Source organism: Eptesicus fuscus, chromosome 21, assembly GCF_027574615.1.
Source record: "Eptesicus fuscus isolate TK198812 chromosome 21, DD_ASM_mEF_20220401, whole genome shotgun sequence".
NCBI lineage: Eukaryota > Metazoa > Chordata > Mammalia > Chiroptera > Vespertilionidae > Eptesicus > Eptesicus fuscus.
Window position 1 is genome coordinate 24,089,815 of NC_072493.1, and position 25,117 is coordinate 24,114,931.

Here is a 25,117-nt window from a genome sequence, read left to right on the forward strand (position 1 = left end):
CTAGATCCCCAGTAGGGGAGGCGTGCAGGAGGCACAGATCAATGATTCTCTCTCATCATTGATGTTTTTCTCTCCCTCCCTCTCCCTTCCTTTCTGAAATCAATAAAAATATTTTTTAAATTCAAAATTTGATAAAGAAAAATTAAGAAGTCTGCATTCGGGCTGTGAGATTACACTCAGACTTCCCAACAGATCATTCACAACAAATGTGAATGGGCCTAAGGAATCTTAAGTAATTTTTAAAAGCGTACAATTTGGATATAAAATAATCTAGGACTTATATAGTTTAAAACTTTATTTTAAATATTTGAGACCCAACATAAATAATTTGTAGAAGTACCTTATTACTCAGAATGTTAACCAGTTTTCACTTACTTTGGGAGACTTTTCTATGTTCCACTACCCACATTTAAAACATACAATTCTCATTTACTTATATTGTGTTTACAAATTAGTAACTTTCTAATTTAAATATATATTTTTTCAATTGATATATTGGGATTAAATTTTTATCCTTTAATTCTCCCTAAAATTCCTTATTAACAGCTTTCAATTGTTGGCCTTTTTTTTCTCATTTTCAGAACTTACCCAGAGAGAAATGCCAAATTTAGTATCTTCTTTAAAAATCACTCACATATACCCTCTTTAAAACTACACTTTTGAGAAAATGGAGGAATGATTTTTCCTTCTAATACTTACATTGTTTTAATATTAATGGTTGTATTAACAACATTAATAAACCTTGTTCAAAGATACAATAGTGTATTCTATAATAAGTTGATTTTATTTCACCAGTACAATTCTTTAAAACTAGAACACCTAACTAGATTGTACATTTTAATTAGTATTAGCAAACTTTACCACTTGATATACACACAGAGAAAACCATGGCAAACCTCTAAATGATAAAATCTTCTCCCCTGCAGAGGAAAACATGGTGGAATTTCTGACCAGGAAAGTAGCTAATGGTTCTTCCCACTAGCCCTGCCAGAAAGATGGCGGCTCCCTGCAGTCTGGAAATGCCTTTACCCAAGCGAGCAGTTCTGTGATCAAACAACTCAAAATCCAAACGATTGTGGCACCAGTCAGCAGGGACAACTTCAACAGAAGTAGTGCCAACCTCTCTCCTGCTCACCTGCACAGTGAGTGTGGGCAGTTTTGTTATTAGAACAGTGAGAGAAACTAATGGGCCCCAGAGGTAGCCTAAGTCACCTTCTTCTGGTTTTTTTTTAAGCTAATGAAACTGGAAACTGGGAATCAACACAACTATATGACTTGGCCCAGGTCACCCCTGCAGTTTCAAACCAGGGTAACTTGTGACAAGCAGATGCCTGCTCTCCCAGTACACACTTCCCGACACAGAAGGAATCCCAAAACAAGTCACCCTGGAGGTCCAAACTTCAGTCCCTGGGCACTCACCCTCGACAATCTGACTGACCCTGATGGAACTATCACAAATAATAGAAGGCGCAATATGAATGGACAGATTTTTGTCAACACGTTCCCTGACTCATCTCATGAAGATTACCTCTTCCAAACACAGGCAAAGTGATATCCCACCAAGGAGGACCATCCTTAGAATATGCAACCTTCTTACTAATGGGCAGAAAGTATGTCATTTATTCTTCTCTAATCCCTCAGAGCAACTGTTCTCAATGGAGGTGCCTGGGAGTGGAGAGGGCTGAAATCCACTGGGACATACCTGGTTATCAGAATTAAGAGACACCACTGAAATGTAGTGGGTATAGGTCAAGGACATTAAGATATCCTTCAATGCAGGACACAGTCTCAACTAATAAAATGATCTTCCTGCACAAAGTTCAAATGTCCCATATATTCATATGAGCTAAAAACATACCAGGTGTACTGGTTACTAATGCGGATTTTGTAATCAAAGAAAACACAATAATTTCAAGAGATGTTTATTCAAAGTAATATGGATACCGTCCCAATAGAACTTCTCTTGTTTTGAGGCAAACCATTCAGAGACTCAATTTTCCACTTCTTCGTACGTTTGAAGTGCTGCTCAGAAAGTGCGTGTGCCATCGATCGGAACAAGTGGTAATCTGAAGGAGCAAGGTCTGGTGAATACAGCGGGTGAGTTAATACTTCCCAGGCAAGATCTTTTAACATGTCTTTAACTGTTTTGAAGTGTGTGATGGTGCGTTATCATGAAGCAAAATTACTTTGCCGTGTCTTCTGGCCCATTCTGGTCGTTTCACGATCAAAGCATGGTTCAAATTGATTACTTGTTGTCAGTAGCGATCAGTATTAATGGTTTCACCTGGTTTTAGAAGTTCATAATACACCACACTTTCCTGATCCCACCAAACGCAGAACATTGTCTTCTTTCCAAAGCGATTTGGCCTTGCAGGAGATGTTGATGGTTGACCTGCATCAACCCATGATTTTGTGCATTTGGGATTCTCAAAATAAATCCACTTTCATCACCAGTCACAATTCGATGCAAAAAGACTTTCTTTTGTGCCAATTAAGCAACATTTTACTGATGACTTTTCGGTTTTCCATTTGTCTTTCGTTCAATTGATGTGGCACCCATTTTCCTTCCTTTAAAATCTTTTCCATTGCTTGTAAACGATCGGAAATTGTTTGCTGAGCAACATTTAATCTGTCTGCAAGTTGTTTTTTGAGTTTCACAAGCATCTTCATCCAATAATGCTTGTAATTGTTGGCCTTCAAACTTTTTCGGTTGATCTGGACGTTCTTTGTCTTTCACATCGAAATCATCACTTTTAAAGCGTTTAAACCAGCATTCACAAGTACCTTGAGATGGAGCATGTTCACCATAAGCTTCCCAAAGTATACGGTAACTTTCAGCAGCACTTTTATTCAAAATAAAGTAATGATTAAAACTTCCCACAAATGCTCTTTTTTTGGCACAAAATTCGACATTTTTAAGCGTAAAAGTATCTATGATGTTAACACCTTCAGAAAATTTGACATATGAAGTTTTGAAGCTTGCTGTCAATACAACAAAAAAGCATACATATCAAATTGCATATATATCAACATATGTGTAACTCCATCTACTGAAAAAAATCCGCATTATTAACCGGTACACCTAATACTTCTGACTCTCTGAGCTCAGAATCTTACTCCATTGTACTTGACAAGAGCTTGTATACTACATTTATACACAAAACTAGAGGCCTGGTGCATGAAATTTGTGCACGGGGGGATGTGTCCCTCATCCCAGCCTGCACCCTCTCCAATCTGGGACCCCTCGAGGGATGTCCAACTGCCTGTTTAGGCCCGATCCCGGTACGATCGGGCCTAAACGGGTAGTCAGACATCCCTCTCACAATCCAGGAGTGCTGGCTCCCAACTGCTCGCCTGCCTGCCTTCCTGATTGCCCCTAAACCAGGCGTCCTCAAACTACAGCCCATGGGCCACATGCGGGTGTTTTTGCCGTTTTGTTTTTTTACTTCAAAATAAGATATGTGCAGTGTGTATAGGAATTTGTTCATAGTTTTTTTTAAACTACAGTCCGGCCCTCCAACGGTCTGAGGGACAGTGAACTGGCCCCCTGTTTAAAAAGTTTGAGGACCCCTGCCCTAAACGCTTCTGCCTGCCAGCCTGATCACCCCCTAACCACTCCCCTGCCAGCCTGACTGATGCCTAACTGCTCCCCTACCAGCCTGTTTGCCCCTAACTGCCCTCCCCTGCAGGTCTGGTCACCCCTAACTGCCCTCCCCTGCAGGCCTGGGTCCCCCCACCTGCCCTGCCCTGCAGGCCCGGTCGCCCCCAACTGCCCTCCCTTACAGGCCTGGTCACCCCTAACTGCCCTCCCCTGCTGGCCTGATCGCCCACAACTGCCCTCCCTTGCAGGCCTGGTCCCTTCCAACTGCCCTCCCCTGCTGGCCATCTTGTGGCGGCCATCTTGTGTCCACATGGGGGCAGCCTTCTTGTGTGTTGGAGTGATGGTCAATTTGCATATTACTCTTTTATTAGATAGGATATTATTGGATAGTTGTAAAACTTGAATGTTCCAGGAATTTAACTATTGTTTAAGTCTAGAAAATAATTATACGTGGCTTTATTTGAATCTTCATCAAAATTTCTCATCATTTTGTACTATCCCATCACCAACTAGCATGAGTCACCAGGACTCAAGAGGGGCAGTTTGGGCATCTGGCCTATTCACTGCCTCCTTATGAAGCGAATCCCACCATTTACATATTGAAATACATGTTATTTTATTATATTCTACTACCCTTCTGTTTCTCCTTCCATTACACTTAAGGCATTGTATTCATATTTTAATTATAAATTATATTTTCTAAACACTGCATTTTAGAATACGAGGGCATTAAAAATATATGTTCTTAAAAAAAGCATTGGGTTTGATAGGGTTGAGATTCACTGCCTGCACAGAGGACATGTTCAACCAATGTTTGCTGGGAGTAAACACATGGGTGATTTGTTAGGACCAAACATAAACCAGGGCAAAAGGCCCTGTCTCACAGCAGCACCACAGACTGCCCCACATTCTCCTCTAGGGAAGGAGATCCCCAGAGTCCCTGACCCACAGCTGGAGATCAGGTATAGAGGCCATGCAGTGTCTCAAACACACCAGGACACTTCTGAGAGTCAAAGGATGCACTAGTTATGCCACTCAGTAGGCATCATCCACAGCTGTCCCAGACAAAGCAGGACAAGTGGCCACCTTGAAACTGAGGCACATTTATGAGCTTCCCAAAACCCATCAGGAACCCCTCTTCAATCCCACATTCCCCTGAAAAGTCCACAAAGTCCCTAATGCTGCTCTTGTCCCCAGAGCACACAGGCAGGGTGGGACCCAGCCGACTCTGGCAGCAAGGCCAGCTACTGTCCTTCCCTCTCGCTGTGGTTCCCACTCCTCTGCATCTACCACGACGCCACCCCATCTCCCCATGTCCCCTGCCCTTCCTCCTCACAGACACACAGGGCAGGAAGCAGCAGTCGTGAGAAGACAACAGAAGAGCCCTCAAGAAAAAACGCTTCAAGCTGTCGTCAAGTACAGAGAGAAATTTTGCCGCCATCACAAATATGGTTTCTTTGTAGCCAGCAGTGAGAAAGCACAAAAATACCAACAGGACTAATGGAACTGCTGCCCAGGTCCTGAGCTTTAACTCGTCTTGGGCGCTCAAGTAAGAGATAGGGTGTCATGGACTACAAATATAGAAACATCTTTCCAATCTAATCAAATTCTTCATAAAGTTTCAATTTAAACAGCACATGCACTACCACACATTCAACTAAAATAAGGCTCTAAATTTTTTTTTAATTGGCACAATAAAAACTACAGACATGCCCTGGCCGATGTTGCTCAGTGGCTGGAGTGTCAGCACACGTACTAAGAGGTTACAGGTCCGATTCCCAGTCAGGGGCACGTACCTGGGTTGCGGGTTCAATCCCTGTACTCCCTCTCCCCCTCTCACCCCCCTGCCCCTGCACCCATCAGGGCACATGTGGGAGGCAACTGGTCAATGTGTCTCTCTCTCTCGCATTGATGTTTCTCTCTTTCTCTTTCTCTCTCTCTTTTTCTCCCCTCCCTCTCTCTAAAAATCAATGAAGACAGTATCCTCAAGTGAGGATTTAAAAAAAAACGATAGACATGAATGAGAAGTTTGATATACTCAAATAAAATTTATAAATACTAATACAGAGAAAAAATATCTAAGGACTCGCCAGATAGAACAACAACAACAAAGAAACAAATGCACATCTTCCAAGATCTCATGGGTTAATTCCACAGAAAGGATGCACCAGTCTGGTTCATGTCAGAAAGAAACTGTGAAGATGACTCGAAGCCAGTGCAGCAGGGTATCACGTGTTTAGTTTGAGTCTAACTGAAATAGGTGCCGTGAAGCTGGAGGCAGATGCCCTCATGTGTACTACAATTTGGGTAACCGCATGGAGAAGGCCTGTATGAGAAGGTGACCACAGTCCACAGACTGTTCTTACCATCGCACTTTGTTGCACGTCTGCGTTGCGCCGAGAGGGGAGCCCGCCACCATGGGGACTTGGATGGGACTGTGCTGCTTGTTCGTGACCAGATCCAGCTTTTCTTCTAATGATTTACAAGTAGCCTCGAGAGCTTGCAGCTTGGCTTCAATGCTATCCAATCGCAAGCATATTGTCTGGTTAATGGAATACAGGAATGACTGGAAGTGAAAAAAAGAAAAACTTCAGAAGGGGTATCTTGAACTTTAAGGAATCCCAAATGGCTATTTCCTAATTTGAATCACATCTACTCCAATAGGACAATCCTGCGCGTTAGCTCTTTAGTTACATGCCAGAAACATTTGAGTAAACAAGTTCAACCTCTTCTATTTAAATGCGACTACTTAAATCATGCTTTTACTTCTATGTGTAGTTGTGATTCTTAGTAACGCTTAAGTCCATGTGATAAAAATATATGTAGTTTTTAGGATGTTCTTCTATTAATCAGTAAATTTGCACATAAAAACTTTCTAACTACAAAAACACATTTACCTGGAACATCAAAACAGCATGGAAATTACTGGTCCTGCACATTCACATAATCCCCACTGCCCTGTTGTTGAAATTTGGTTAAAAAAAAAAAAAAAAGTTATAAATAGTATGCCTGCCACCTAGTGGTTGACATGAAGAGCAGCTTCACACTTGATTATCACTTCTGAGCAAAGTCCCAATTACTGATTCCAATTGATCACAGTAAGCAGTGACATACATGACTCCAGACCCAAGAAACAGATAAAATACACAACCAGACAGGAAAATTCTTCACTTCCCACACTGCCATTCCTGCCGTGAGTCGACAAGAATACAAACAGAAGCATGTTTTCAGGTACCGTAAGACTTCCACTGTGCAGAAAACACCCTACTGATCTCACCAGCTAGTAGAAGGATTCAGAGTGCTGGTTAGAAGCAAGTTCATAAAGTATCCAACAGCTCAATTTAGTAGAAAGGCTGGCTTGAGAACCAACAGCTCAAAATAATGCAGACTCTGCCTTTCCTCTTTCTCTCTGCTTCTCTGCCCACAGTAAAAGGCCAGCCTCCATTGGACTGGCAGGACATGCCATCTAACTGCTGCTGGCCTACAGCATTCCTAGGGCCTGCTGCCCTTCTAATCTGAAGCAAAAATGCAAAATTAGAGCAATATCACATCATGTAGCTGGCATCAAGGTCTGAGAGAAGAAGAATATGGATATTCTTATTCAGTGCATTTTCAACAGACTGAGTTATCTTGTGAAAAAGTTAAATGCATTTGTCTAACTGCCTGGTAGACGTGACAGTAAGGGGGAGCAATGCAGTAAACAAAACCTGCACACTGTCCCAACAACTCCCTTTGTCTCAAGCAATCACACCTCCTGATGAGACTCATCATGAGTGCTAACATGTAAAGCAAGGGCTAACCTCCACGTCCGCCAATGACTGCCTGCCTTCAGGAGAACAGGTCATTGGAGCAATTGTGTGACGGGCCCAGAGGCACACACAGTGCAGACATTCCATCACTCATGATCTACAAAGAGGTAGCTTCCATGGTTCACCCTAATGTAAATCACTATTAGAACCACCCATTGGTCGCTGAATTCTTGAGATAAAATCACTTAAAACTCCACTCCAGACATCAAACACTTGGCTCCGGAATTCTTAAAATACAGTGAAACCTTATTATTTTAACTCTAAATTACAAATGATTCTACCTGAGGTTTGAGCACAATTCACTGTTATGTACTAATAAAACAATTATCGAACAAATTCATGATACAAAGAGCACAGAATAATATTTTTAATGTCTTGTTATATACAAGTGATATTAGCCATTCGCATTCAAATCTATTCATTAGAGAGAAGAGTTCTTGGCAATTTGGTGAGCAAACTTTTCCAAACAGTACACAAATGTGGCAGTATTCAAACCAGAGCCCAAAATTTAATTTATTGACAGTGGAACTAGGACTGAGGCCAGCCCACTTTCATTTTTTACTTTATAAATTTCTGTATTGTTTATGTTTATAATGAGTATCTCTGGTGGTAAAATTATAACTGCATTTTATTTTAAAATATAATTTGATGTTACTAATGCAGCCACTTTCTAACCATTAATCAGAAACAGAAATTTAACTGTGAATATATATTTTTTAAATATACTTTTATTGATTTCAGAGAGAAAGGAAGAGGGAGAAAGCGATAGCAACATCAATGATGAGAGAGAATCATCAATCGGCTGCGTCCTGCATGCCCCCCACTGAGAATCGAGCCTGAAACCCAGGTATGTGCCCTGCATGGGAATCAAATCATGACCTCCTGATTCATAGGTTGATGCTCAACCACTGAGCCATGCCAGCCAGGATGAATATACTTTTAAATCACCTACATGTTTAAGCTTACACTACTTCCCCTTTTTAACAAAAGTGTTAGGTTTTGGGGGGATATGAATGTCTCTAAATAGAGGGATATCATGAAAAGCCACTATGAAACTTCTCATATGTGCTGATATTTATCTCCATGACTCTGTAAACACTAAACCAAAGAAGTAAATCCAAAGATCCAAAATCACTGACTGACTGACTCAGTGGTTTCCAAGACCACCTCTAATAAACTTTGAAATTTAGGTGACTGACATGGTAGGTTCAGAAGTACTTCAGCAATAGTGGGAAATATTAGCCACACAAATTTTCTCTTTCCTTCTATCCATAACAGGTCTGTGGTTGTAAAGGAAGATGCTTCACGTGGCAGCATCTCAATCTAAACAATGTTGATTCTTCATAACCTTTAAGGCAGTGGTCGGCAAACCGCGGCTCGCGAGCCACATGCGGCTCTTTGGTCCCTTGAGTGTTCTAACGCCACTTCTTCAAAATAGACTCACCCATTGTTTAGAAAACCAACTTCTGCGCATGGGCCACGAAGTTTCAATAGCACTGTATGTGCGCGCCCGCATGTGGTGTTTTGTGGAAGAGCCACACTAAAGGGACCAAAGAGCTGCATGTGGCTCGCGAGCCACAGTTTGCCAACCACTGCTTTAAGGGGATTGAATGATGACTCCCAAAAACAATACGTCTATATCCTAACCCCGAGAATTTATAAATGTGGTCTTATTTGGAAAAGGGTCTCTGTAAATGTAATTAAGTCAAGGATCTCGAGGTGAGATCTCTCTGGATTAGGGTGACCCCTAAATTCAATAATAATTTCCTTAGAAGAGAAGAGAAAGTGAAACAGACACCAACACGAAGGGAAAAGGCAGTGTGAGGATGGAGTCAGAGATTGGAGTGATGCTGCCACAAGCCAAGGAACATCTGGAGCCACCAGAAGCCAGCAGAGGCAGGAAAGATCCTCCCCTAGAGTCTCTGGAGGAAGCACAGCCCTGCCCACACATTGCGTTCAGACTTCTGGTCTCCAAAGCTGTGAGAGGATCAATTCCTGTTGTTTTAGGCTCCACAGTTTTTGACAATTTGTTATGGCAGCCCTAGGAAACTAAATAATAAAATATATTTGTATTTTTACCTTTATAGAGGGGTCCTGGCAATTGATTTCTAATCGTTGGCGTTTCAAAGCTGGTTCATCTTCGTCTGTCACTACATGATTCTCCAGTACAACTGAAAACCAAAGCAGAAACAAAAGACTTAAACTTTAATATGAAGTTTTACAGACTGTTTTAATATTGAAACAGTAAACCATTCTGACACCTTAAAGTTAAAATGAGAAATGGTACAACCTGTTTCATATTTTACCTTTTCATAGTTCTAAGTTAAAACTCTCAGAGAGAAAATAGGATCTCTTCTTAATCTCAAGAAAAACTGAGATACTGGATAAGTAATTTCCCTAACTCCAAAACTACAGGATTCTCACTCAGTGTTCTGTTCAGCTACCCTGATTGAATTTCAGCATAATAAAACCAAATCAATAATAGTGACATTTTCCCAATTTTAAAGTCATGTCTGTTGGCTACCTCATTTCAAATTTAAAACCTATCTGGACTATTACATCTCCTTAGGTGTTGATCATCAAAATAGCCCCAAATTTAACATACTAAGTTACATGGAAAGCTACTCCACAGTGCCGCTAAAATCAATGTCTCCCCATTGCAATGTTCAGCTGATATTCATGGCTTCCCCACAAATAAGAACTCAGCTTACATTCAAGGCCTGCCACAATACGGTCAGGTCCCAACCACCTTCCTTTCATTGGAAATCAGCTACAAAAACAATATTAAAGATAGCCAAAGAATCAAAGACCACAACCATCCACAATCACATCATTTCTGCAAATCATGTTTCTCTGTTCCTGATTGTTTGCTCTAGACCTAGTCAATCACTAAACATTTACATATTAGCAATTATAGATAGAATATCATAGTCATTTTTTATTGAACATGATACCATGAGTACTTTTCCATTTTGCTCCAGTATTTTTTCCTTCTCCTCTCCTTGCCTTAATTACCAATGGTAATTGCCTGATATATTTCTCCTCACCTCTTCCTACAAGTTCACAAACATATTACATATATACCAGAGGGCCAAGGCCACCTTATATCAGTAGATCTGTCCACATCTTTCGCCTTCACTTAACAATGGAATGTGGACAGCCCTCCCAGTTAATGGCTTTAACTCACTTTTTAACAGTAATATCAGTTTGTGAATCTATTCTACAGAAATGTGTACCAGTATATGAGAATATACATTACATATATATACACAAACAGAACATGTATATTATAATATTGTGTATATATACAGGTATACACAGAAGTGCACTTATTGTAGCACTTGTGGGAGTATCCACCCATGGAGAATAAACTATGGAGCCTGACCACTTTGGCTATCACCAGACCTCCTTTCAAATGCATCCCATGCTACAATCAAGCAGGATAAACTCGCTGTGGACAGAAGATGCCTGCCTCTCCTGGACAATGATGTCTGACAGTCCCAGGTCTTCCCCCTCCAATCTTCTTTGTGCTCAACCACCTCCACTCAAGGAAATCTATCCCTCTTCCACCAGGCCCACACGGGTGCTGGAACTAGTACCTGCTCACGCTGTGGTACAGTAACTACCACAAAAGGAAGAAACCCCTAGCCCCTCACAAAAGGCTGTCCACAGATGCGGACACAGTGCATCTGGCTGACATTAGATCTCTCATCTGCTCAGGGAGGGTCGGGGCAAGCACAAGGGAAGCCAAGTGCACAGGTCACTATGGCCCAGGCCCCATCTCAAAGCACTGCCACTTCAACAGGCTATCTTGAAGTTCCAAATAAGATCTCAATTTTTTAAAAAAGAGTGTCAATGCCTTTAAACTTATACATACTCGATAATTCATCTCAAAACTATTAAGTATAAAGATACTGCATAGTCCCATGACTCAAACACAAACCTTTCATGGTTCTTAGGCAGGCGTAGTAAAGTGATCTCCCGGAGGTGATTACACAAAGCTCCTCTACGGAACCAGCCAAGGACTGACAATACCAAAAGGCATCTTGCCTACCTAAGATCATTGCACAGTGGATCCTGTGGGGCAGAAAATGCTTTGACCACCTCCACAAAAATAGATAAAAATGAATGTTCATTTAATTAAGTAAAAAGGGGGGAAATCCACGTCTACAGTGTTTGTGGTTACCAAAACACAGGTTCCCAAAAGTTTTGTCACCTCTATAGAAAACTGGTCATTATACCAGGACTAGGAGGACAGAGAGAAACCTTGGCAATTGTTTTAATCCTTTTAATTTGCTGAAGAGAAAACAAGTCCAGAGAGGTTAAGTGACTTGTCCAGAGCCACACAGCTGGTTCCTGTAACCACAGAAAAGAAGACTCCATGCCCCTTGGCAGCGTGAAGCACCTCAGGCTGGAAGCAAAGAGCAATGAAGCAGATTCGTAAAAGAAGATGTGTCCGTGGCAGAGGGCACAGGCACCAGCACCAGGATTCACCAATCACTTCCCATGGGCTGCAGGACCAGTTTCTTTTCTTTTTTGTCCTTTGTTGCATTGCTTGTTATAATTTTGTGTGCATTACTTTTAGATTTATATTAAAGAACTCAATACTCCTTGTTACTTGTTAATCCTCATTGAGGATATTTTTTCCATTGACTTTTAGAAAGAGTTGAAGGGAGGCGGAGAGACAGAAAGAAACATCAATGTGAGAGACACGTCGATTGGTTGCCTCCACACGGCCTCAAACCAGGGCTGGGATGGAGCTTGCAATCAAGGTACATATCCTTGAGCAGAATCGAACCCAAGACCCTTCAGTCTGAAGGCCGATGCAGTATGGAAAGTGTAAAGATACTAAGCAAAATCACCCAGGGCTTAATACTCATTTTAAAGCCAGCACAACCACCTGCAATGATAGGTCCGAAGAAAGTTACATGCAGAAAGGTGTAGTAAGTGCAGCTGTATGGTGAGTACATGCAAAACCAAAACCTAAACATTTATTTTTAAATGGAAATTAGGACATACATGCCAACATTTTAAAAGCAGTTCTATTACTAGGATTATGGGAAATTTTTGTTTATTCTACTTGCTTAACTATACTTCTAAATTTCATAAAGGTCATATTTTAGAGATGAGGGAAAAGTAATCTCAATCTTAAACCCATTCTGAATACAAACATGTGTAATGCACCATGGTATTTGCTGGGTGTGTGCAAGTTCTTTTGAGTCAGAAATTGCAGGCTTTCTGCCCATAAAGGCCTCAGAGAGCCTTGCATACAGGTTCTCATTAAATAGTCAATAAACTATAATTCCCAGTTATTTAAGGAACAGAGAAAGAACAAAACAAGATTAGAAATGACTTCTCTATGCCTTCCTTGGACTATAATCTACAAAGAGGGAATTTATGTAGGAAGTCAGCTATCAGAATTTTAATAGTTCTAAAAATGCTTAAATTTTATGTGAATGGAACATTTCTCTTTTATAACATTGCAGTGTGTGCTTTCTAAAGAAATTGTTGTTCACCTACCAAAATATAAACACGGATATTTTTTAAATTGCTATAGACAGTGATAGTGCTGCTTCTTTTTAAGTTCAAAGGTCTAAGGTGTGGTGCTAAAGAGGTCAGAGCTACAAGTTCTAGCTCTAAACAAATTGGTTAGTTTTTACAGAGAAAATTGTAGTTGAAGAGCTGCACTCATATCCCCAACTTTGTTCAATGATCTGACGAGGCTCTTGATTTTGCCAGTTAATAGGTGATAGTGCTTCTTACTAAAAAAATCAGAAGCAGCTTTTGGCTCTCTGAGCAACACCATGGTAGTTGGCAATAATTAAACAAAAGGCATTAGGGGTAAACACAGGGGAAGCAAGCCAAGTGCACAGGTCACTATGCGGCTAAAAGGGAGCCAAGAAAATGGGTGATCTCTTTCTAAGAAAGATCGGTGTGATGTGAAAGCACCAGCTGTGTTCAATATAAGAAATGTCACAAAAACACTAGTCAAGGAACCAAAATCACATCTGATGGTCTCATGGGTCATGGTTTTGAAGTGAGCCAAACTGATCTGCAGAATGATGACATTGCAGTTAGAAAATTAAAGCTAATTACTAAATGTGCAGGGCAAAGCCACCTGACTTCCACAGCATGGATCTTACCCGTGACAAAATGAAAGAGCATGACTGAAGCTCATGTTGATGTCAAAACTACCAATGGTTATTTGCTTCATCTAGTCTATGTTGGTTTTACTAAAAATCACAACAATCAGATTCGGAAGACCTCCTGTGCTCAGCATCAACAGGTCCACCAAATCCAGAAGATGATGGAATCATGACCTGAGAGGTACAAATGGCTTCATAGAAGTGATCAATAAGTTTATTCCAGACAGCATTGGAAAAGATAGAAGAAAGTTTTGCCAACCTATTTATCCACTCCACGATGTCTTTGTTAGAAAAGTAAAAATGCTGAAGAAGCCCAAGTTTGAACTGGGAAAACTCATGGAGCTTCGTGGTGAAGGTCACAGCTCCAATAAAACTACTAGAAATAAGACAGGTGCTAACGCTGAAAAAGCTGATGGATAGGAGCCCCAAGTCCAAGAATCTGTTTAAAATTTAGACTTTCAATGGTGACAAATAAAATAGAATCCTATCTGTGGGGAAAAAAAAATCAGAAGCAAAATAAGGGGAAAACTGACTAAAGAATAGTATTCCTGAAATGAAGCACTTTATTTCTTTATGACCGCTCATTTAATTCCAAAATTATTTATATTACTCTCCCCTTCTGTATCATAACTAATTTCCAAATGAAATAATTCCCAATTAACATATCAAATAGATCATACAGGATAGACATCATGCTTTCTGAAAATTCTTTTCTATTGGAAAAATAATTCAGTATTTTAATTCCACTATTCTAAAAGGAAAAAACAGGCAACAGAAATTCAGTGACTTAATTATGTGCGCTTGTGACTATATATAAAACAATGAAAACTTTAAGGCAAAAAAATAAAGAGGATACCTACTGAGAAATCCTTTTACAAAGTAAAAGTGTAGACAAAGTTTTTTCATAAGTGAAGTTCTTGAAATTTAGGGATTCCTTTATGAGGCCTTCTTAAAACAAATATTTAATTAAGGTTTCAAAGTAGATGTATGCTTTTAACATCAGTAAGAAAAATTACCAGCCTTAGCCAAAGTGTAGGAAAACAGTTGTTCTCACTCAGCTGATGGAATAGTAACATAGTAAAACATTTCTGGGAAATCTGTCAGTGTCTTATCAAAATTGTAAACATACAAAGCAATTCTGCTGGGAACTTACCATTAATAAAAAAAAAAAAAAAAGATTTTCCAAGATATACTTGCAGGGATCTTTATTGCAGAGATTTATATGAAATAGAAACAGTGCAAAAAATATAAATGCCACCCACAAGAGGAAAGTTCAATAAATGAGAGGACACCTATAAAAGGAATGCCATGTAGTTGTCAAATAAATGCAGTCAATTTGGACATATCAACATGGTAAGATTTCCATGACTACTACAATAATAAATTTTAAAAGGGAGAAACTGTAAGGAACTAAGCTGTCACAGAGGCCCCTATGGGTGGGGAAAGGAAGAGGGAAGCAGAGACTATAAGTGCCTGTGCACATCAGAGGAGGGGGGAGCGGACAAGTTGCTAGAAGGCTACCCATTTGAGAATGGACCTTCCACACAGTACATGCATCACTTTTTCTCTTTCTTTCTTTAAAAGATTAAAGAAAACTTCTGGAAGCACTTTTGGATTTTTATTTTAAATATGGTCTTTTTATTTGAGGAAGAAAGATAGATACAAACATCAATGGGAAAGAATCAACATTGATCAGCTGCCTCCTGCACACCCCACACTGGGGACTGAGCCCACAACTGGGGCATGTGCCCTGACCAGGAATCAAACCAGTGACCTCTTGGTGCATGGGTAGACGCTCAACCAATGAGCCACACCAGCTGGGTGCACTTTTAGATTTTTAAAAAATAGAGAGAACAAAGTCCATCTGCTCTCACACAGCTCTATACCTGGGTGATGGTGACTCAGGTCTTCTACTGCAATCTGCACCACATCCGCCAGATCCTGTTCTGACATCATCCAGAAGGAGAGAAGAGGGGCCAGTCAACAAGCAAGAATCAAACTCACACAGGACTAGGACTCTGTCACCTACAAAACAAACACAAGAGCAGAGAGGGAGATTAATGATTGTGACCTGTGAAATGAAAACTGCTAACCATACATATTCAAGAGCACATCAGGCTCTGGCCAGGTGGGTCAGTTGGTTGGAGTGTCATCCTGTGCACCAAAAGGCTGTGGGGGTTCAATTCCCAGTTAGGTCACATACCTAGGTTGTGGATTCTATCCCTGGGACATGTCAATTTTTCTCTCTCACATTGATGTTTCTTTCTCTTTCTCTCCCACCCCCCTTCCTTTCTCTCTCTCTCTAAAATCAATAAACATATCCTCGGGTGAGGATAATAAAAATAAAAAGAGAACATCAGATGTCCACAAATTTTGTTTTTAATATAGGGTTCTTCTTGCCCCAAACCACCAAAAGGTTAGCATTTTTGGAGAATTGAGAAATAGCTCAAAAAAATGCTCATTGCTTCTGTCTAGCCCTACCTGAGAGCCTCTCACTTTATCAACCCATTCCTCACACCACCTCCAAAGTCACCTTCCTAAAATGGCTTAAACACGTCATCCCCAAGCCAAAGTCTCCAATGGTCCCCTACTGCCCACAGAATACATCCTATCTTCCGCCTGCTCCCCGTGGGGTATCAGCTCACACCACATCCCAGAAAACCATCGCACTGTTGTCTCCACCTGTAATAAAACTCTCACCTCCCCAAGTTTACCTAATGGACCTTTCAGCCAAGGCTATCCTCATACTCAATTTCTGCTACTCAAATCCACCCTCTCTCTGAGCGCCTCTGTTTTGCCTCCCCGTGGCTTCCAGCACAGACATGAACTGCAATACAGCCCACTGCTATGCCCAAGAGCACTGCCATCCTATCTACAGGGCATCTTCTGGGGCAGGGCCACCTCTGGTGTGAACTGTCATCCCTGAGCCTAGCATTGTGTCTGGAATAGAGTCAGTTACTTTCTTCCTGATCCTGAAACACTTTGATTAGGCCTAGAGAGACCTTCTTTTCCAAAACAAAAATGAGGCCATATCATTCTAGATATCCAAATCAGATATCCAAATTTAGTACTTGAAAAAGAGGATATCCTGAAGAACTCAGGAATCAATGTCACTGTAATATTTTTATCTTATTATACTTTATATTATGTATTTTCAAGTGAATATTTATAAAAGAAATTATTTATTTTCCCACCTAGACTACATGCTCCCTGAGGGCAGAAACCATGCACTCAACTCTACAGCACAGCTCCTTTCATCAGTTAAGTACTTACCATCCCTACACAACTCCTGTGGGGCAGCAGAGAGATAACTTACAATTTTCAGATCATCTACTTTCAATTCTGAATCTCCTGACAGCAACTTTTAAAGATAAGTTCCAATGAACATTAAATTAATTTGCAAGTTTCACATGTGTTCTTAAATCCTATAAACAACATGATTCCTCTTCTCTTTTGTCCAGACTTAAATTCTACAGCTTAAATGGTAGCTCCAGAATTTCATAGGGGAGACAATTTGTAGGAGGAACCAATGTCCTCTCTTAAATCTTCCTTTATAAACATCTAATCAAATGTATGATCACTTCATACAAGACTGAATGAGGTGAGAAAACATCAAGAGTCCTTAACAAAAAAGAGACTGATAACCACCAATCTGGATGAGAAACGAAGGATCTCAAAGGAACTTGGGCCGAGTCCTTTACTAAAAGATTGTTAAGTCTCCTCAAATCCCCCCACAAAAACATATGGAGCAGCTAGGATAGCAAAACCAGGTCAATGTCCATAACAGAACTGAGGGATAAGGTCTTCCGAACAAACCCCAAAATGCAAGCAAGTGGGGACACACCACTGACAGCGACAAGATCATCACGGTAGAAGCAGGGAGCAGAGAGAAGTAATGTGTCAACTTGAGAACAGCAACTGAAACCAGGAAATGAGCACAATCCCACAGGAGACAAATGCAAGAGGTCTGCAATAAAGTCCAGAAGGCCTAGAACATTCTGGGGCCCATGAACTCTTAAAAATAATCATCCAAAGCTCCCTGTACGCCAAACACACTGAAACGAAATGACTGAAAACAGAATACAAGATATACAGTACAGGAAAAACAATGACAGAGATAAATCAAAGTCTAATTAAAGGTGGGAGAGAAAAACAGAGTCAGGAGAGTTCAGAAAATGAACTGCTACATTTTTTTAAAACTTCCTAAAAAACATGTAAAATAAGAGCTCTAGAACACTGAAATTAGAAAAACTATTCTAAATCAAGCCTCCCTTCTAAATAGTCAGGAAAATTAATTCCACATCAAAATAAACAAAAAAAAATTGAGGTCCAATTGATGAAAAGATACTATATATTAAAAGACAATAAGAAGCAAAATAGTGTGGGCTCAGTGGTTGAGCGTTGACCTATATGAACCAGGGGGTCACAGTTTGATTACCGGTCAGGGCACACACCCGGGTTGTGGGCTCGATCCCCAGAGAGGGAGGCAGCCGATCAATGTTTCTTCTCTCACCATTGATGTTTCTATCTTTCTCTCCCTCTCCCTGCCTCTCTGGAAAAAAAAGAAAAAAAGAAAGAAAAATAACATCACTACAGTCAGTGAAAACAGGCTAGAAAGACATGTAGCATAGTGACAAAGAAGATCCAGCATATGTGTAACAGGAGACTCTAAGGAAGAAAACCAAAGCAACACTCAGTGTGTTACACACTGTATTGGAAGAGTATCAGGAAATAGGAAAAATAGCTCTCCTGCGCTTCTGGTGCAAGTGTAACCCAGGAGAACAATAAGCAAGATAGCTATCAAAATGCACTGGACACAGCCCTGACCATGCCATTCCCTATTCAGGAATCCTTCCAGCACATAGATTCATATATCTGTATAAAGATCTATATACAAAAAAAAAAAAAAAAAACCACTACCAAGGCATTGCTTTTAGCAGCAAAAGAATGGATGCAAACTAAATGTACAACATCAACAAGAACAAAATGTATGGAACAGCCAAACAATGGAATTTCAAATAAATGCAAAAGGAGGCAAATATATCTAAGAACTCCCAAGATGCAGTATTACATGAATATAAGTGGGGCAGAATGCGCACAACATACTTTTTAAAAAATATGCTAGAAAAATATGCAGAGAATTTTATACTATTTGCATTTTTTATCAAGTGCATTTATCACCTTTTCAAAATTAAAAAAAAAAACTACACACTTTTTAAAGATGTCTGGACAACTAAATATTTAGGCATAACACAACTAAATATTTAGGCATAAACCGTGGGGGACATTCTCAATTCCAACCTCAGTTATATCCAGTAATATTCTCTGAACCTGGTGCCTGTGCTGAACACTGGGAGTTTCTTCCACCTTCATCCTCAGCAACTGCTCCAGAGAACCTGTCAGGATAAGGAAATAAGGTGTTGTGCTAAATGTGTGTCCTTGAAGATGACCTCTAAGTCACCTGGTGGTTAATGGTGGTCAGTTTGAAGATCAAAGCTACTCATTCCATAATCTCAGTCTTCTTTTTTTTCCAAATTAAAAACCAAAGCAAAGATTGTTAAAGGGATATACTGAACTCTGTAATGAAGGTGATAGTCCTCGGTTAGATACCACCCAATTGATCTTTGACTTGATAGATTTAAAACATTTTAGAGTCATAGTCTGCTTTAGAATTTAATTAAAAACAAACAAACAACCATGGACCTTTTCCCTGGAAATTTGCATAGACAAAACTCTATAAAGTTTCACAGGCTTCACCAATACCAGTGTAAGAGCCCTAATTTATAAGGCCATGTGGGGACCAAAGGAAAGCTCCCCACCTCTCCTACAGCACACTGTGGCTACCTGACCAAGTTTGAGCCTATGGAACATGAGCTCAGACACGGTGCGTGGCAGCGCCAGCACCTCATCAAAAGAAAGCTGGCAGTGACCATGGCCCTCCTGCTGCTGCTAGACTCTAGGGATGAGGATGGACAGGAGCTAGAACGTTGGAGCAAAGAACAAGAAGGAAATAGCCTAGGTCCTCACATCTATGGAGCTGCCATGCCTCCTGGCCTGCCTGTCTCAGACTTCCTCATAAGAAAGGAAAATAAACAACCACCTGCTTTAAAACAATGTATATTTTGCAGTCTGTCACATGCAGCCAAGCTTAACCTAAGTGATACACCTGAAGCCCATTCATGATGTGCCTGGATCCATAGCTTCCAGGTTAAATACCTATCTCTCATAAAGGTCTAGTGGAAAGTTTTCAGGGGCCTTTTTCAAACCTTTTCTTGAGTTCTGAAAGCTCTAAAAGTGGCTCAAGAAAATACTCCAAACTCACCAAAAAATCCTGAGCCTTAACCTCTTCCAAATGAGGACACCATACATTATCCAAGTTGTTTACTCAAAATGATTCTCTGGCCAGGATAAAGAGTCATTTAAAATTCTGCTAACAGAGAAGGCTTGAATAGAAAAGTAGGGCAACAAGCCCAAGAAAACTGGAACACAGCAATACGTGCCGTTGCCATTTTGGCAAATTAAATTTGCCATTTCTCAGAAGTCCTGGAGACAGTCCAGTCTTAATATAATAAAACAACTGGACTGAGATTAATGTTCAATAATGTCTTTAATGGCAATGACTAGTTAGAACCCTGCTTTAAACTAACGTATTTTGGACTCTGTCACATGAGCCACCCTGAAGCCCATTCATGATCCAAGGCTTCCAGGTTAAATAAATGTCTCTCAGAGAAGGCTAGTGGAAAGTTTTCAAGGGCCCAATTCAAGCTTTTTCCTGGTTTCTAAAAGTTCTACAAATGACGGACCTAAATAGAATCTTTTCAAAAGAAGACAGAAGGAAGGCCAAGAGACACATGAAAACATGCTCAAAGTCACTAATTATCCGAGAGATGCAAATCAAAACGACAATGCGATACCATCTCACACCGGCCAGAATGGCTATCATCAACAAATCAACAAACGACAAGTGTTGGTGAGGATGCAGAGAAAAAGGAACACTCGTGCACTGCTGGTGGGAATGCAGACTGGTGCAGCCACTGTGGAGAACAGTATGGAGTTTCCTCAAAAAACTGAAAATGGAACTCCCATTTGACCCAGTAATCCTACTCCTAGGAATATATCCTAAGAAACTGAAAACACCAATAAGAAAGGATATATGCACCCCTATGTTTATAGCAGCACAATTTACAATAGCTAAGATTTGGAAACAGCCTAGGTGCCCGTCAGCAGATGACTGGATCAGAAAACTATGGTACATCTACACAATGGAATACTATGCTGCCATAAAAAAGAAGGAATTCCTCCCATTTGCAGCAACCTGGATGGAATTGGAGAACATTATGCTGAGTGAAATAAGCCAGTCCATGAAAGAAAAATACCACATGATCTCACTCATCTATGGATAATAAAGAAAATTATAAGCTGTTGAACAAAAAGATAGATACAGAGACAGTAAAGCATCAAACAGAAGGTCAAATTACAGCGGGAAGGTTAGGGAGAGGTGGGAAGATAAGAGATCAACCGAAGGACTTGTATGCAAGCATATAAGCATAACCAATGGACACAAAACTCTGGGGGGTGAGGGCATGTATGGGAGTGGGGGGAGGGACCCAATGGTAAGATATGTACACATATAATTCCTTAATAAAAAAAAATGAAAAAAATAAAAATAAATAAAAGTTCTACAAGTGGCTTAAGAAAATGCTCCGAACTCACCATAAAATCCTGAATCCTAACCTCTCAAGTGGCTGAAGAGAGCCTCTTCTAGGATGCACATGAAAAAAGAGCCCACCAACCGAATCAACAACCTAAGTGTTCAATCTTAAGGGAGAGGTAAATGAAGGTACACCCTATTATAAAGCACTGCAGACACTAATGTGACAGTGGTTTGATTGCAGGAACCATAATGGAAAGGTCTCCAGAATATAATACTAACAGAAAGGAACATAAAAGGAAAATTGCAAAACAGTATATGATCCCTGTTCTGTTTTCTAAAAATGCATGTATGTGTAGTCACATGTCCATGTGTGTGTAGATGCACACCAGATGGTCTGAAATGATACATACTGAAGGCTACCCATGAGGGAAGGAATATAGACAATATGAGCTTTCATTCAGGATTGTTGAATTTTCTATAAGCCCATATTCATTTATCACCTGTGAAATTGGTTTTCTAAAACAAAGTAACAAGTATATAACCTACAACTTGTATGTATCCATCACACCCAGCCATGACCACTAGTGCTGGTGTGTCCGAGGCTGTGGACACAAAGCAGCCCTTCCTTGAACACTTCCATTTTCCTGGACCACTGTGTCATACTTTCTCCTCTCCCTTCTACACCCCAGCTCCTCCCTCCTCAGTGAGCTAGCGACATTGCTTTCTCTTCCCCATCAGTTCCTTTGAACTTAGCCACCCCACCTGTGGCTACTTATGGGCACCATCTGGCCTTGCTCCTATCCAAAGAGTATGCCCTCCCCTCTTTACCACCAGGGGCCCCTGCACTTCAGCAGTTCTCTCCGAGTCCCTGGCCATCTGCCTCCCAGGTGATTCCCAACACACACTGCACTGCTACTTCCCACCTCCCCTTCAGAGCAGAATTCCCAATAGTTGCTGTACTGACCAAACTGCCCCTATCCAGCCTGCCTTGTTCACCACAAGCACCTGCCCAGGGTTCACTCCCACCTCCTCCACTGCCAGCCTCCCTCCCTCGCCTCCCTGGCCTGGCTCCACTCTCCTGGCCTTGTCTTGCCGAGGTTCTTTGAAGGTTTGCATGATCTCCCTGACGTGGAAGGTCCAGCCAGGGCCAGGTGCTGGACCTCTTCTCAATCATTCTGAAATACCATCTATGTGCTGATGGTCCAGATTCACCCTTCAACTCAAACCTCAGACGTGAACTACAGATAGCCTGCTGGACAGCTCCTCTAGGTATCTAGTCCCAACTCTAACTACCAAACTGAACCCGATACCCACAACCAATTGCTCCTCCCAGACTTTCCATCTCAATTTATGGTAACATCAGTTGCTTAGACCAAAAACCTTCAGTCCTTGGTTTTTCTCTCTCTCTCTCTCATGTCCCATCTGTGGGCAAATTCTCTCAATAAGCATTGTGACCTCCTCTGGAGTCGTGCACTGGCCTTCACAGGGGCCTTCCTGCTCTACCTTTACCCCATAATTATTCCCAATGCCCGGTTAAAAAGCTTTCAGGATCACATCACATGTCAGACTGTCCCTCGCTTGTTTAGAGCCCTCTGAAGGCATTCTGCTTACGCAGGATGGCTTTCCCGGAACCCTGAAGCCAGCTGCACACCAGCCAGCACCTCTCACAATGCCCCTCAGGTTCTCTTTGCTGCTCCTCACTCACCCCATCCAAAGAGGCCTCCCGAGTGCAGCAGGTACACCCAGCTCAGGGCCCTTACACGGACACCTGCCTACCCCTACTGCCAATTCCATAACTGAATTACGCCCATTCAGGTACACCTACCACCAGCACCCACATCTCTGTTCCCCTCTCCTGCTTCATCGAAAAACACTTACTGTCCAACTTACTACATGTGCTGAATGTTCATTTCGTTTAAATCTGTCTTCCCTACTAAAGATCAGCTCCATGAGGGCAGGAATTTTCATTTTGCTTCCTGTCTAGCACAGGGTTGGCATATGCTGGCCCTCAATGAACACACATGTGATGAATCTAGTGGAAGAGCCCACTGTAGAGTTACACAGCAATGCAGAACTATGAAGGTCAGCATTTCTACTTAAAAACCATGGATTAAGTCTTCAAAGTTCTTTCAATTTATGTTTTGATTTCAATAGGAATGTACCATAATTAAGTCACGAAGCTACTTAGTTTATGACTGTGAACTTCATGTGAATTACCCTTTCCATTAACAGTGAAAATACAACAAGCTGCTTGTCAGCCATCAGCAAAAGACACAGCAGCTGTTCAGCAGCTGAGATACAGAACTGCAAATTTATTTTTAATTTTTAAAGAAACTATAAATTTGGACACCCATACAATAAAGTCCCAAGGCCATTAAAACAGGAATAAAAGAAAGGCTCCTGTGATTGAGGAATAAACTTATTAGCTTCAGCAGCAAAGGGTTAAAAAAGAAAGCACTACTAGTATCAACTATTAGTTCTCGTTATGTGAAAATGGCAGCAAGAAAAAATAAGCAAACAAAGCTTCGCTGTATGGACACAGGGATATTCTCAGTCCCTGTGAAAATGACATCACATGGATCATCTCATTAGGGATGTCACAACATATGGGACCATTTTCCCATCAGTTTTTTAGGGTGGTCGTCATAGAGCAGTTTATTATACCAATCCTCGAATAATGCTGAGTCTGATTTGGATTGGATGATTTCCACAGGAGGCAGAACAATGTAGCCGGGTGTATAACCTCCCAGGGCAGTGGCCTGCTCTACTAGACTTATTTACCAGCTATCAGACACATGCAGGGTAACTAAAGAGACGCAGTCCACAAGTCATGGGTAAAAAGCTTGGTATACCCTTTTCATATCTTAGAGGGGCCTTGGAAGTCATTTAGTGTTAACCTAACTTCACTTTACAGATGACAAAAACATAATCTGAATGTATTACTCTGAGGGTTAGAACTGTCCGTGAACAAGTACAAGAGGGAGATGAGCCTAAATACAAGTCTTAGAGTACAATTCTGCAGAAAAGACCTTGGTACAGGCGTGATGAGGAAGGACCATCACCAAGGTCCTACAGCAGACTCCAGCTCCCTGGAGCCTTAAAATTAATGAGGCCCCAAAACCTTGTGCTTGTATAGGTATACGGTTTGTGTTCTTGACATTCCATCACCCACCGTACCCCACCCAAATGTTAAGTCCACAATACCATAAAAATCATAACAGTAATTTCCAATCCCATGTGAGGAAGTAGCTAAGTGGTGCCTAATTAAAAAGCTAAATCTCCAGGAACAGGGAAACCTCCAAGAAACTAAAGAGCATTCCATTTTGTCAAATCTTTTTGAATATAAGTATAGTAATAAAATAATGAATTAAAAGCCAGTATGAAGCAAGCAAAGAAACAAATTTTTATTAAACTGAGATATGGGGAAAAGACTCAGTTTACTTATTTTTTCCCCAAAATCAGTGTGGGTTGGGAGGGGAAATATGCAAAAGATGAAATAGGGAACAAAGAGCAATATGACTAAATGACTGGTAATAGATAAACTAGGAAATTAGGAAGCAAGAAATACTTCTTCCTATGGTTCCCAATTAGGGAAATTCAGGACATATTGTTTCTTCTTTAAGACAGCCCCCCTCCCAAAAAAATGTTTGAGTTTAAAATTAGGAAAAGATCAAACTAGCGTCAAAGAGCAGGTCCTTCCTCCTTACAATTAATGTTTGATTAAAGTTGCCACTTTTATTCACGTTTTCCAAAATATGTAAACCTCCTCAAATATAAACCACAAATGCAGAAAAGAGAAGAAAACGGATTAAGTTGATATCACAGCACCACTGTCACAATCCACAGACTCAATGGTCTGAAGACCCCCCCTTTATCATCTTAAAATTAGTAAGGCCCAAAACCTGTG

The 25,117-nt window shown here is 40.8% G+C and overlaps 1 protein-coding gene and 1 pseudogene across 3 annotated transcripts in view; one reads left to right on the forward strand and one right to left on the reverse strand.

Annotated features, from left to right (window-relative positions):
- BANP (BTG3 associated nuclear protein) overlaps positions 1-25,117 on the reverse strand; it is a 121,033-nt gene that overhangs the window by 72,762 nt on the left and 23,154 nt on the right. For 2 of the 3 annotated variants that reach the window (XM_054710609.1, XM_028142950.2), the window contains exons 2-5: positions 18,858-18,952; positions 15,443-15,581; positions 9,490-9,581; positions 5,968-6,167 (exon numbers count right to left, since the gene is read on the reverse strand). In XM_054710609.1, the coding sequence (XP_054566584.1) occupies positions 5,968-6,167; positions 9,490-9,581; positions 15,443-15,512 (362 nt within the window). In that variant the 5' untranslated portion in view covers positions 15,513-15,581; positions 18,858-18,952. The remainder of the gene's footprint in view (positions 1-5,967; positions 6,168-9,489; positions 9,582-15,442; positions 15,582-18,857; positions 18,953-25,117) is intronic. The other variant, XM_028142951.2, reaches the window with a different exon arrangement.
- LOC114230860 (40S ribosomal protein S3a-like) lies at positions 12,234-14,003 on the forward strand (annotated as a pseudogene).